Source organism: Balaenoptera acutorostrata, chromosome 6, assembly GCF_949987535.1.
Source record: "Balaenoptera acutorostrata chromosome 6, mBalAcu1.1, whole genome shotgun sequence".
Taxonomy (NCBI): Eukaryota; Metazoa; Chordata; class Mammalia; order Artiodactyla; family Balaenopteridae; genus Balaenoptera; species Balaenoptera acutorostrata.
Window position 1 is genome coordinate 120,122,395 of NC_080069.1, and position 13,726 is coordinate 120,136,120.

The 13,726-nt window shown below is 44.2% G+C and overlaps 1 protein-coding gene across 3 annotated transcripts in view; it reads left to right on the forward strand.

Moving 5' to 3' along the window:
- Positions 1-13,726, forward strand: part of ABL1 (ABL proto-oncogene 1, non-receptor tyrosine kinase) — a 140,178-nt gene that overhangs the window by 106,010 nt on the left and 20,442 nt on the right. For all 3 annotated transcript variants that reach the window (XM_007194491.3, XM_007194494.3, XM_007194492.2), the window contains exons 2-4: positions 4,598-4,771; positions 5,312-5,607; positions 12,647-12,919. In XM_007194491.3, the coding sequence (XP_007194553.2) occupies positions 4,598-4,771; positions 5,312-5,607; positions 12,647-12,919 (743 nt within the window). The remainder of the gene's footprint in view (positions 1-4,597; positions 4,772-5,311; positions 5,608-12,646; positions 12,920-13,726) is intronic.

The window sequence follows — 13,726 nt, forward strand, 5'->3', positions numbered from 1 at the left end:
CGTGACCTTGGGCACGAGCGCCAACAGGAAGGTAGGAAGCTTCCCAGGGATATTTTTCCTGGAGGTGAAGTCTCCCCTCCCCTCCCCTCGGGACTGCAGTAGCACATTACTTCCTCCTGCTTGCCAGTGGCAGCTCCAGCAGCAGCCCCTGAAAGTCTAGACAGATATGCCATATGGGAGAATCTTTTGTAAACATTTTTGATCAGTGACTCACAACTTTAAGAAAGGATTATCTTTGTATAAAATGCTCTTTAAATTGTACTTTAAAGACCCAAGCTATTTTCTTAGAATACTGTCCAAATAAGTTAATCACGCACAGATCCAGTGAATTCTATGGCATTGTTCTTACAGAATTTTCAGTTTGTTATTCTCGTAGTTGGAGCCATAGCTTTTTAGAGCTTTGGAGGCATTTTTTTTAGATAGCACCATTCTTGGTATATGACTTTTCCTGAGTTTTGTTGGTGAGTGGGAACCTTTTCGTTGAAGATGTGGTGAAATAGCAAAAGGATTTTCAATGAGATGGGAGGCATTTTTGAAGATATAAAAAATATTTTAAAAATGTAACTCAGGATGCTGCAGAAAATGTTAACTAAAATTTTTAAGAATAATAGATGCTAAGATTTCTTCATCCATTGGCAGAACAGAAGAGGGGAGCTGTTTGGGGCATCCTTTTTTAATGAATCCTTTGAGCTTCTTTAGGGGGTCTAACCTGGGACCGGCAGGAAGTTCATGTATTAAGCAAGGAAGATTTAAGTACATTCTGCAACTTTGGCCTTGTAAACTGTGATCATTTTTAAGGTTGACGAGCATAGTTCACTGTGAAATGAAGCAAGGAACTTGGCATTTATACACTGTGAGTCAATTTTGACATCAGCCTGGATTGGGAATTGACTGGAAGGTTTTGGTGTTCAACTGTGGCTACACTTCAGTGTCTCGATCCAGAGGCAAGCATGAGCAATACTTCCCTTTGGGCTTTGGCCATTAATTTGTGGAATGGAGCAAGAACTGGAGAGGAAAATTGAAAGGCTGCCTTGGATTTCCTGACGTCCTGTTGAATCAAAAAGCTGTGGGAGGCCCTTTCCTTCCTGACAAAGGCCTCATCCCCTCACATGAAATTCTCAGCATCTGTCTCCATGTTAGGGACAGTCCCTCCTTAACCCATACTTTAAGTCGACAGTCACCCCTGAGCCAGTATCTGTGTTCTGCCTATTCCAGGTGTTTTCCAGGCTACTTCCCCTGATTATGTAACTTTGATCAAATCCAGATGCTGCAGAATGTTTGATAGAAGAGGTCAAATGGCATTTGAGAAGAAAAGCATTTCTGTATTCATGACTTTGCTTTAATTTCCTGTGTAGGCCTGGTCCGCGAAAGTCGTGTGCTCATGGCCACGAGGTTGGGACACTGGAGGGGAATGCACACATACTTTTTCAGGACAGCTTGAGGAGATTCCCTCCCCACCCTGTGTACTTTTTCATGTTAGATTATCAATTATATGTGTCTGCTGGCTTCTATATGTGACCGTTTAATTTTTGTAATTGTTTTCTCATTATAAAAACAATCCACATTCATTGTGAGAAATATGCCAAAATACAGAAAAGAATAAAGAAAACTTAAAATGTTTGTAATCCCACCACCCCGAGTTAAATTACTGTTAATGGTACTGTTAACATACTACCATGCATTAACTACTGTTCACATTTTGATGTAGTTCCTTCTGGACTTTTTTCAGTCTTTATGAAATGGGGGATTGTTATAGTATACTTCCAAGTTAGTAGATATTTTTTCCAAAAATATTTTGAATGGCTTTACGAATGTATTCCATTTTATCAATGGACCACGAACTAACTTATCTTGTATTGATAAATATTGTGTACCTTTCCTTTTCTGTGCTGTTATTTAAAAATCAGTATATACAAATCCTTGTGTGGGTCTCCTGGGATAAATTCCTAGCAGTATGTCAAAGGTGATGGAATTCTTTGAAGACTCAGTTTGGTTCACATTTCCAGTTTTTCTCCTAAAATGTTACAGCAATATCTATACCAACTATTAGCATTGTCTGAGAGTGCCCATTTCATTGAAGTTTTACCCTGTTAGCCTCAAGAAAATGTCCCTGCCCAATTTCATGGAGAATTTGCATTTCTTTGATTATTAGGAGGGTAGACATGCTTTCTGTGTTTAATGGTAATTTAAGTTTTCTGTGTGCTGCTTATTCATAGTTTTGGTCTATTTTTCCATAAAGGAGAGTTTTATCTTTTCCTTTTGATATGCAAGAGTTCTTTTATATTAAGAATCCTTTGCCTAATAATTTTACTTAATATCGACGTAACGGCAGTAGAAGCTCTTTTGACTTGCTTTCACCGAACTGACTTGCTGAAGCGACCAGCGGCTCGGCTTCCTTCGTAACACACGACTCTCTGGTGCCCACGGGGTAGGGCGGCCGCTCCACTACCACGCATTGCTCCCACCACCTGAGTCACAGCCACACCCAGAGCCACTTGTTTTTCTTTCTGCATCTCTTTATTTCAGATACACTTGTTGCTTTAATTACTTGGTTAATATGAAACCAGTGAAATCCAAATGTGAACAGAGACTTGTCTCTGTGAAAATTTACGTGAATGTTTTAGATAGCCTCTGTAAATGCAGGTAACTTTTTAAAAATTGCTACAGGACTAGGTGTGAGTGACACACCTGTAAACATTGGAAGGGATTGTACTGGGATGACATATCGAATGGCTCCAGCTTCTTCTTCCACCGGTAGGAAGCTGAAGTGAGATGATGCATTATAGGTAGGATGGTAAGATAACATCCAACTGTAATCACATACCCACACTCAAAAGGGCAGTCCTTGGCCCTATCGTCAAGACTAGCAAATCAGTGTACATTCAGGTGGGGTTAGGGGATCACAGATTTTAATTTTCAAAAATTCCCTGCTTTGACCAGCTTTTTTTGGTTAATCGGTCAATCTGTGATCACGATGGCACTAGATACACTTTTAGAGCTGCTGTAAGTAAGTACTCAGAGAACAGGGCCTAACGCATCACTAAGCCTTTTGCACATTCTAGGAAATGGTAGTGTTACAAGACACTCTTCCTTGAAATTATCTTTGCCCTCAAGATTCATAAAATGAAATTACCAAGCACAGTAGTGACGTAATTTGGGGTTTTCTCTTTTAGAAAAACAATTCCTGAAGGTTCACTATAGTCAGTAGTACAAAAGCTAGAATTGAGAGGCCTTCTTATTTATGTTCTATTGGTTTATTCCAAAGAGATAGTTTAAAGAATGTTTGTTTCTGAAAGTTCTCCAGTTGTGTTTCTGGAAATTTAGGCTAGTCTCTCAGATGTATTAGGTGCCTCCAGTGTCTTTTTTGAAGTGAGTACTGCAGAATCACGCCCATCCCTGAGATGGGTGTTATTGCCCAAGAAAAGATGTTTGGGGGTCCTCTAAATCCATAAAAAGGGAAATTTAAAACAATTTTGTTCTGTTGCCATTTATGTTTGGTGTAAACAGATTGTAGATCTTTCCATTCTTCTCAAATTAGAATTTTCCCCTTTCCTCCTTCTTAAAAGTTTGATTTCTTAGCCATAATATTCTATAACTGTTAAGACCTACTTGGAGTAGGTTTGCTGGCGTGAAAGAACCCATGGAGAGTTTGAACATAGTTCCAAAAAAAAAAGAAAGACCAGAAAAAACTTCAGGAAAAAATATTGAACTGTATTTAACCCTGTAATGAGTAATAGTCACACATTCCTAACATAAAAGATGTTGATTGGTTTTCAACTTTTAGAATCTACCTATAGACAAAACTGAAAGACTTTATTAAAGAATAGAAGAACAGAATTTCTTTTACACAAAGTAGAAGAAAATGTAAAGAAGGCCATACTTTGAGTGTAGAGGGGGGAAAACTGGAAGGAAGGGTAGGATGTTAATATCCTTATCTTGTGAGGTAAATAGTTGAGAGATATGGTCTCTAGCAGGAAGAAAAAGAAATAAAAGTGTAAGTCTGTTACTGAAAATGCAAAGGTGACCAGTAGAGGCTGGTGCAGGAGAGATGGGGGGAGAGGAAACAGCGATTATAATGATATAGCTTCTGTTTAGAGAGATGGAGGTGGTCGCCAAGAAAACAGCTGTTGCCTCTGGGTGTAGAGGAGAGTGGGATGGAAACTGTTTGTCCTTCATTATAAGCTCTTCAGCACTATTTGACTTTTAAATTATGCACGTTTATTAACTTTCATACATTTAAAAATGTTTTAAAGCAAGAAACTTTTGCTCCGTGTTATAAGCAATGGCAAGGACGTGTGAGGATGGACTGTCTCTATATCTAGTTGAATTTTTTGAATTAGTGAACTTAAAAAGTTTAAACCATTTGGGAATGGTAGTTACCACTCTGGAATGTAAATATTTAGGGTTTTTCACAAGATTTGGGAAAGGAAGAGTCCATTTTTTTAATCACCTTTCTGATTAATAGATAATACGTGCAGATGTTAAGAAATGAAATAAATTAAGAATATATATAATGTTGGATGCACAGACTTTTTTGCTCCTGAGAATAAAACTTTCTTCCCTGTTTCTTTCTTCTGTTTCTCTCTTTCTCTTCCAGAAGCCCTTCAGAGGCCAGTAGCATCTGACTTCGAGCCCCAAGGTCTGAGCGAAGCAGCTCGTTGGAACTCTAAGGAAAACCTTCTCGCTGGTCCCAGCGAAAATGACCCCAACCTTTTCGTTGCACTGTATGATTTTGTGGCCAGTGGGGATAACACTTTAAGCATAACTAAAGGTAAAAGAGCTGTGGGCAGCTGGTGATCGTTGCAAGAGACAGAAATCTGGGGAAGCCGGAGCCGGACTGGCTGCCCCTTTGCTGGCGGAAAGAGCAGCTTTAGTTTGGAATGCAGAGACCCGAAAACTAACAGCATCCTTACAAGAGTCACTTTTCCTTAAGGAGAAGAGTTCCTGCATAGTTCTTGGCAAAAACGGAGCTTTCCATATTTTATATTGAAAAAGACATCTGGACCAAACACTGAAAACACTTTTTTTTTTTAAGAAAAAGTATCTTTCCACTAAAAGCTTCCTTATATTAGAAACAAAGCACTTGAGTAATAGATTTATAAAAACTGAGGCTATATATTTATCTGCATATTCAATATAAACAGGAAGCTTCATACTCATATGCTTGTAAATACATATATTTATGTGGACTTGTTAAAATGAAGTAGGTGTTTAGGCATTTGGAGATCTTTAGTAATCATAGAAGAGTACACGAGAATGAACAAATTAGCTTTTAAAACTGATATGTCTGATTTGGTTCTTTTCTTCTAAGGTGAAAAGCTCCGGGTCTTAGGCTACAATCACAATGGGGAATGGTGTGAAGCCCAAACTAAAAATGGCCAAGGGTGGGTCCCAAGCAACTACATCACGCCAGTCAACAGTCTGGAGAAACATTCCTGGTACCATGGGCCCGTGTCCCGCAACGCCGCCGAGTACTTGCTGAGCAGTGGAATCAATGGCAGCTTCTTGGTTCGGGAGAGCGAGAGCAGTCCTGGGCAGAGGTCCATCTCGCTGAGATACGAAGGGAGGGTGTACCACTACAGGATCAACACTGCTTCTGACGGCAAGGTAGGGGGCCCCAGGCAGGGGAGCCTATGGGCCAGGGTGGGGACAAGAGGTCCTGCTGCTAGGTTGATAAGTTTTTGCAACAAAGCTCAACCAAGAAGATGTTTGAAACAGCAGGCATCATCCCACTAGCCTTGTTAAAGACCCTCCATTGAGGACCGATCATGTGACATTACAAGTCCACAGGCTGATGTGGTTCTCTAATTGTCCTGTTGGAGTTCGGTTGTTAGCAGTTTCGTAAGATAAGCGGATTGTCTGTTGGGTTTTGGACATATTTCTTACACTAAGACTCTTCCTTTTTAAAAAAAATCTCTTATTCTGAAAGTAATTTATCCTCAGTGAGGAAAATTCACACAATAGATGGTTATTTTTAAAGTGAAAGACCACCTTAATAGCACCTCCCCAAAACAAGTCTGGTACGTAGCTTTCTTTCTACAGATAAAATCACATTTGTGTGTGTGTGTGTGTGTGTGTGTGTGTGTGTGTGTGTGTGTGTATAATACATATATACACACAGTTTTTCAACAAAAATGGGATCACGTCATACCCGTGTATTTCCAAACCCAAATTGTAGTTTTGTAAAGGAGTTGTTATATATGGTTTTGTGATCATCATATAAACAGTCATTAAGAGCCCATGAAGGGAAGGGAGAAATTAACATTTACTGAGCTCCTGCTGTTTGCTGGGGCATTTTTCAATCTTCATTTCTTTTAAACCTCACCTCAGTCCTCAGGGCAGATACTGCTTTTAGCTGCATTTTTGCATTAAGGAAATGAAGGCTTAGAGGGATAAAATTTCTTGCTGAAGATCACATAGTGAGTAATTGATGGAACTAGGCTCAGATTCCACTGTCTGCTCCACTGCACCATGCTGTCACTGAGGGTGTGGATAGGTGGATTGTTGGGATGGGCCCAGATGGTGTATGTATTTTTTAATAATATGTAATGCATGCACATGGTTTTTAAAAAAAAAATGAATTGCCGTGAAACGTAATTCTGTCTCCTAATTCAGTTCCCCTGCCCAGAGGCAACCACTGTGACCAGTTTCTTCCAGAGTTCCCCAGTGTATGTATGTTTATATTTTTTAAAAAACACAAATGATGCATAATCTACACTGTTCTGCATCTTGCTTTTCCCACCTAGTAATATATTTTGGAGATTGTTTTATGACAGCACATTTAGAGCTGCCTCATTCTTATTAATGACTGCCTAGCATGGATGGACCATCATTTATTTAAGCAGTCCCCTGCTGGCCGACTTTTAGGCTGTTTCCTAATCTTTTGCTGTTATAAATAATGCTGTTGTAAAGTGGATTTCAAACCTTTAAAAAAAAATCTCGGTCCACGGTAAAAAAAAAAAAAAAAAAAAAGTCACCACCCAGTACACACACTAGGAACAGAAGGTTCATGAAACCCTACTTACTCTTACTGTACGTAATGCATTCTGATATTTTGTATACCATTCTGTTCTGTTTCATTTTTTTTAAAACTTCTGGTCATAATGCACTGAGTTTATTTCATAGACCCCCTAGTGGGTCACGACTGGCATTTTGAAAATACACTGCACATACTTCTTTGTGTACAATCCAAGCATATGCAAGGTAAGTTGCTAGAACTGATTGGAGGTTATGTGTATTTAAAACTTGTGTAGATATTGCCAGATTACTTTCTTTAGAAATTGTACAAATGTGTTTTCTCACCAGCAATGTGAGAGTACGTGTTTCCCCTTCCCCTCATCAGCAGTATATTCTCAGACTTGTAAAAACATCCCTGTCACTGATTGGTAAAGATGGTATCTCGTTATGTTTAATATACCTGTGCTTCCTATGCCATTTACCTAACTCATCCTTTCCTGTGTATTTGAGGTATACCAAATTTGCATATGTATTTAGGTCTGTTCTCTTCCATTGGTCTGTCTGTTCATATGCCAGAATCAGACTTTTAATTGTTATGGCTTTATAATATGTTTTAATATCTGGTAGGGCTAGTTTAGTTCCCTCTTTTTTTTTTTTTGGCCGTGCCATGCGGCGGCATGCAGGATCCTAGCCCCCCCACCCCGCCCCCGGCCCCCTGACCAGGGATCGAACCCATGCCCCCTGCAGTGGAAGCACGGAGTCCTAACTACTGGGAAGTAGTGGGAACTACTGGGGACTGGGAAGTCCCTAGTTCCCATTTCTTAATCTTGCTAGCATTTTCATGGCTATCCTCACACATTCATTTGTACCATACAAATGCACAATACCTTTCTTTTTTCAGTATTCCTATCTGTTGTTTTTTCCACATGTCTCAGAGTCTTCTGGCTAAAGTCCTTATTGCCAGTATCTGATCCTTTTCGTCATCGCACACGTCTTTATACCGGCACTGTAGTCTGTAGGACAGACCGCACAGTCTGCCTTTGATGTGTGACCAGAGATCGGCCTCATCAGCATGCTTTTCAGGTCATTGTTCTCATCCCAGATGTGGAACTACGTCCTGCATTCTGTGGGATATATTCCAGGGTGCTGGGCCCTTTGAAACCTTGACTTCAGACCACAAGGGTGCCTTTTTAGTGAATTAGAACACCAGAGTGCACCGCCCATGAGGGAGGTGATTTCCCGGAGCTGACAGCTTGCTTCCCATCTGTGCCATTTATCCAGGGCGAGCCCCGCTGCACCACGGTAATCAGTTGAGGTTTGTACTGAACAGGATAATGGTTCCTTTTCCCTGGAGTTGTTTAATCAGCATCCTTGGAACAGATGCAGGCAAGCATGATCTAGTTTGACAACTCATTAGCTGGGGGTTGGTCTAAAATATGGTTAAAAGGGAGAGAGCAAAGCCTACGTGGATACATGATTTGCAGAATTTGAGAGTCATCTGACGAGGAAGCTGAGCCCTCTGTCTGAAAGCTCATGTGCGCCAGGTGGGTTCCTTTCATTCCAGGTAGAGCACAAAGAACCCATTTGATCAGGCAGTATCCGCTACTCGTCAAAGTGACCTGGGCACCTTGCCCTCCTCCTTCCCTCCCCAGCAAAGACTCTCCCTTCAGCTGTCCGAGCACCTGGAGACTTCTCAACCCACGGGGTCATCAGGCCACACTCGAGGGGGCTCTGTTGGGTGGGATTATGTTCCCGGAATGAGTGGAACAATGTCAGAATCGGGGAGGGGGGCTGTTATAATGACGCATGGGACGGTGTGGCTCGGCATTGAAGAAAAGCTGCTCACATAGCAGAGCTTTGATGCAATCCTTTTTGGATTTCGAAAGGGAAAATTTAAAGTTTGGTGGGAGGAATAGGCTGGGGTTGAATAAGTTTTAATTCTTATTTTCAAATTAGCTAATCTTTAGAAAACAACTGAATTTAGAAGATTCTTCTCTAAGGCCCCAAAGGATTTCTTTCTGCCTCCACCCTCTTGGCTCTGGTTTACCTCCCTCCCATGTTCCTGAGCTTTCAGCAGCCGTTGTCAGTTGGTCAGTCAGCCCGGGGCCACCGGCTCAGGGCCCAGAGCCTAGGATTCTGGGAGTTTCAGGCGAGACTCTTGAAAGCACCATACCAAACTAAGCCATTGCTGTTTCCTAGGCGTTCTGAGAGTCTTAACAGCCCTCAGATACCCTGGGATTTGGTTTTCATTCTTGCTGCTTTCTTAAAGTTTGGAATCCTCTGCCAACGTAGTGGAATTAAAGACTGATTTTCCTCCTCCACCGCCCACCCCCAGTCATTCTTCACTTGTTCTGGTTATTTGTGCCTGCATCTTATGTACCTGGGTGGCATGCTGCCACCAAGCCTCACGATTATAGCCCTTGATAGAGTCTTTCCTCTCCTTCCTTTTCTCCAAGAGATGCAGTTGACGTTTATTTTCATGGTCTCCGAAAGTGACAGGTTTGGGTTGACAGGAGTGGAATTCGGGCGTCAGCTTTAGCAGAGGTGGCAGGACACTGGCTCAGCAGGTGCAGGCATCTGGTGAAAAGCCTGCTAAACCGTAGCTGATCTTCCCTTGTCGAGGACACTGGGAGCATTATTATTAAGCACTGCTTCATTATTAAACACTGCCTTCCTGCTGGTATGTGAGTAGCTTGGAGGTTGGCTGGGGGTGGGGGGTCACTTCCTGGCCTTGCAGCCTGTAAATACTACGTCCCAGGTGGGACTCCAGGGTCTGAGGCAGCCAAAGGTTGCACACGTCCGATAAGCCTGTGAGTCTGGCTGTCAGGAGGAAAGCTGTTTCTGGTGAGTTTCTTTGACAAGTCCTATCTTTCGGGTCCCTGCATGATTAGGAAGAGGCACACCCTGGCTGAGCACCCAGAGTGTTTATGTAACTGGGTGCATAGCGTAATGACATGCCATTCATAACACTAATTTCACTTTCTTCTGTGAACATGCCATGAATTCCTGATGAAGATTACCCAGTTCGCTAGCAAAATGCCGCTCACAAACTAGCACTAATCAGAAGGAAGCCACCAGACTTGACTGTTAGAAGATGGCTGTGCAGTACATTTAAGGGAGTTTCAATATTTAATGTGTTGGTATGTTGGTATTTTATGTTGAAAAATGAACTAAGTCTTGGGGTCTGTAAATTTAATTATTGAAAAAGATAAAGTTTGCCCATTCAGTGAAACCTCCCATAACTCTGAAACCTCTAATAAAGGAGCCTGAGAGGGAATCAGCTGAGACCAAGAACAAATTCTGCATAAACTAGGGCTTCGGGGAGCCATTAGCATTCTGGGCGATTGAGTGAACTTGATCTTCGGGTTGGGGAGTGCTCCTTTCAGGCTGACAGGGAGAAATAGGTAATGAGCCTTGTTCCCAGGCGACCTGCCCCAGGAGCCCAGCCAGTGAAACAGGCTCTTCTGCGTGTACTGTGCCGGTGATTTCCAAGGCGGGAGGGGCGCTGTGCCTCCAGGGGGCGCCTTCTTGGAGTGGGTTTTCTCTCCTCTCATCCCTCCTTGGTAGGAAAAGTGCCCACCAGCTGAGTAGCCAGAGAGAAGAGGGCTTGGAGCATTTGCGGCCTGGAGCGAAGCAGTTGGACAGCTGACTTCTCCAGAGAGGGGCGAGGATTTGGAACCCTCCCTGCATCCCCCACTCCATCATCTTTGTGACTTGCACGTGCATTGGTGACTAACACCGAGGAGAGTGCCGTGTTGTCAGTGTGCGGGCCTTAAGCTAAGGGCAGGCTCAGCGGTGCCCGCCTCTGCCCCCCACCCCGACCCAGCCCCCGGCACGTGCAGGAGCCTGAGTGAGACTCCTGGCCTCTCCCTAGCGTGGTTCACTTAGAGGTTTCTCCTCGGTGCTCTGAGGTCTAAAAGTAGGGCCTCCTGGCGGGCTGCCTCCTCACCCTGAAAGGTCCTGCCGTTCAGAGGCACCGTCTTCCGGAGGGACGAGGTCCCTAGGGCTGCAGAATCTTTCTGGACCATTCTTGGGTTGCTCGGAATTTTATTTTTAGTAGGATTGCTACAAAAAGATTGTAAATTATAAACCTCTAAGCCAAAGTTTGCCATTGGCTTGCACATGATTTTTAAAAATTTGTTTGTCATCTCCCCAGGCAAAAAAGGAAAAAAAAATCTCCTGTTAAAGACTCCTGTTTACCCTCTTGAGACTTATAGATGGTTCAGATTGTATATTTGTTGTTATTTCCTTCTTCTGAAATATTTTTATTATCTAACATTACAAACGTGCAGAAGGTAATGGAGCCTACCATCGCCAACAGCCAAGGCCTTGGCCCTGCCGTATGTGTTTCAGGCTTTTTCTTCCTGTTTCTTTTTTTTAAGTAGTAAGATATTACAGCTACAGCTGAGTGATCCTGTTCCTTTCTGTCCCTCTGGCCTCAGGCATCACCGCTGCCCCAAATCTGTTTCCTCCTTCCCATGTCTTTGCAGTTTGGGCACGTCTTAACTGAACACCTGGTCGTGATTCTTAGTATCCTTTCCACCTTCAGCAATCGTCGGCTGCCCTTAGTGAGCCAACAGATTCATTTATGTGCCTGGAGTCCAGATGTTCTATGTGAATTTTAATGTGAATTGGTTTTGGTAAGGAAATATCCCCTCACTACATCACTGAACCAAACAAAAAAGAGAGGAGAAGAAAGATAGCTGTCCCCATGCACATTGTTGCTCTCTGCGGGCCTGCACCTCTGCCTCCCTCCCCTTCGCGGCGTCCAGACGCGAATGACCCAGGGAGGGGCTCCCTGCACGGGTTCTCACCCACTGTAGGTCTCAGTTAGAGACTCACGTGCACTTGCGTCTCATATCCCTTCTCCTGACTTCCCTGTGCCGGAGGAGGCTGTACGGCGTCTGTGCAGCCCTCCCAGTCCCCACCCTGTTCTGGGAGAGCGCTGGCGGGGGCATCCCACGTGGGCATACTGCTGGGATTTGCAAGTCTTGCCCTCTGGTGCTTCTTACTCAGCCCAAATTGAGGGAGCAGGAATGAGAAGGAGGTTTATGTTTTATAGTGATTTTCATCTCTGATCACTGTTTAGTTCTAGATGACTATATAATTATAGGTTTTAGGTAGTAATAATTAAAAATTACTTTCTTTTCCAGCCAGAAAATGCTTATTAAGTTCTACTCTTTATTAATTTAATCAACAACATTTATTGAGTACCTGTTACGTGCTCATTTCTTGTGCTGGACGTTGGGGATACAGGATAAAAGCAGACAGCTTAGGGCTCTGTTCTCATGAAGCTGACATTCTAGTAGCTGGAGACAGGCAGTGGTAATCAGGCAGATAAACAAGGAGTTGTGAGCTAGTGGTAAGTGCAGTGCGGAGAGGTAAGACAGGTGATACGATGACTCACTGGTGCCGGGTGATGACTCTGCATTGGGTGGTCGGGGACTACTTCATGGACATTTACGCTGGGCTCAGAATGGTTACAGAGAACCAGACATGTGAAAGTGAGGCAGGTGGAGGAGGTCATGGAGAAACACAGCATAAGTGATTTTCCGAACACTTGGCCCTGTGCGGAGAGCCGTTTATCTGAGGTCCTGCTGCGCTTTAAGTTCAGGCTCAGTGGAGCTGGCCTCCGGAGTTGCTTGAGTGTGTGCCGCTCTGTGGCTGAAGGCCGCCCCTGTCTCCTCAGCTCTACGTCTCCTCAGAGAGCCGCTTCAGCACTTTGGCCGAGCTGGTTCACCATCACTCAACCGTGGCTGATGGGCTCATCACCACTCTCCACTACCCGGCCCCCAAGCGCAACAAGCCCACCGTCTACGGCGTGTCCCCCAACTACGACAAGTGGGAGATGGAGCGCACGGACATCACCATGAAGCACAAGCTGGGCGGAGGCCAGTACGGGGAGGTGTACGAAGGCGTGTGGAAGAAGTACAGCCTGACGGTGGCCGTGAAGACCTTGAAGGTAAGCCCGGGACCACCCGGCTGTCCGTCCGGCGAGAGCCTCGCTGCCCACAGCGCCTCGAGGTGGCGCACCACCTTAGTTCAGGGTGGCCTGTTGTCTGCTGGGGCGCAGCGACGCCTGCCTGTGTGCACGGCCCGGGGCCTCGCTCTTCAGCTCGAGCCATCTGTGTTTCTGTGTGCGGGTTGACTCATTCTCTTATTCTCAGTGTGTTTCCACATACGCCGAGAGCTGAGAAGTGCTGTGGGTTTTTTGGTGTAAAAAGATTAGTCATTTGGAGGAGTTTTTTCATTCTATGGCAAGGGTGTTTTAAAGCCGTGGGTTTCCGTTCTGTTTGTGTGGCATTTGGATCGCTTCCTACTGAGTTAAGAGAAGGGGGCGGGGGGGGGCGGGTCTCTGAGTTGTAGGAGATGTAACCAAAATGCGTTTGACTCTTCCGGGGATTTTTGTTGGTGGATTTGAAAGGCAAGTGCATTGGGTGTTTCTAGCAGGTTCCCATTCCCCAAATCATGTGTCCAAACCTCTGGAAGCACAGGTGTGGGCTGCCTCCTCTAGGAAGGCACCAAGGAGACATGGGGGCTTCACAGGGCCTCGGATACTGCCTGCCCGCCGTCGATGACTGCGACTTCCACTCTCCACTGACGCCTGGCGTTGGTAGTCTCTAGTGTTGTTGGCCAGCCAAGGGAAGGAAGTTCAATTTGCAGGCCTCGCCTCCATCAAACTGAGAGCCATGTGGTTAGCTGTGGTGAGAGTGTCCCCTAGTGTTGCCCTGTGTGGCTTTCGCTTGCTTTAAATGAACTCCCATTATGT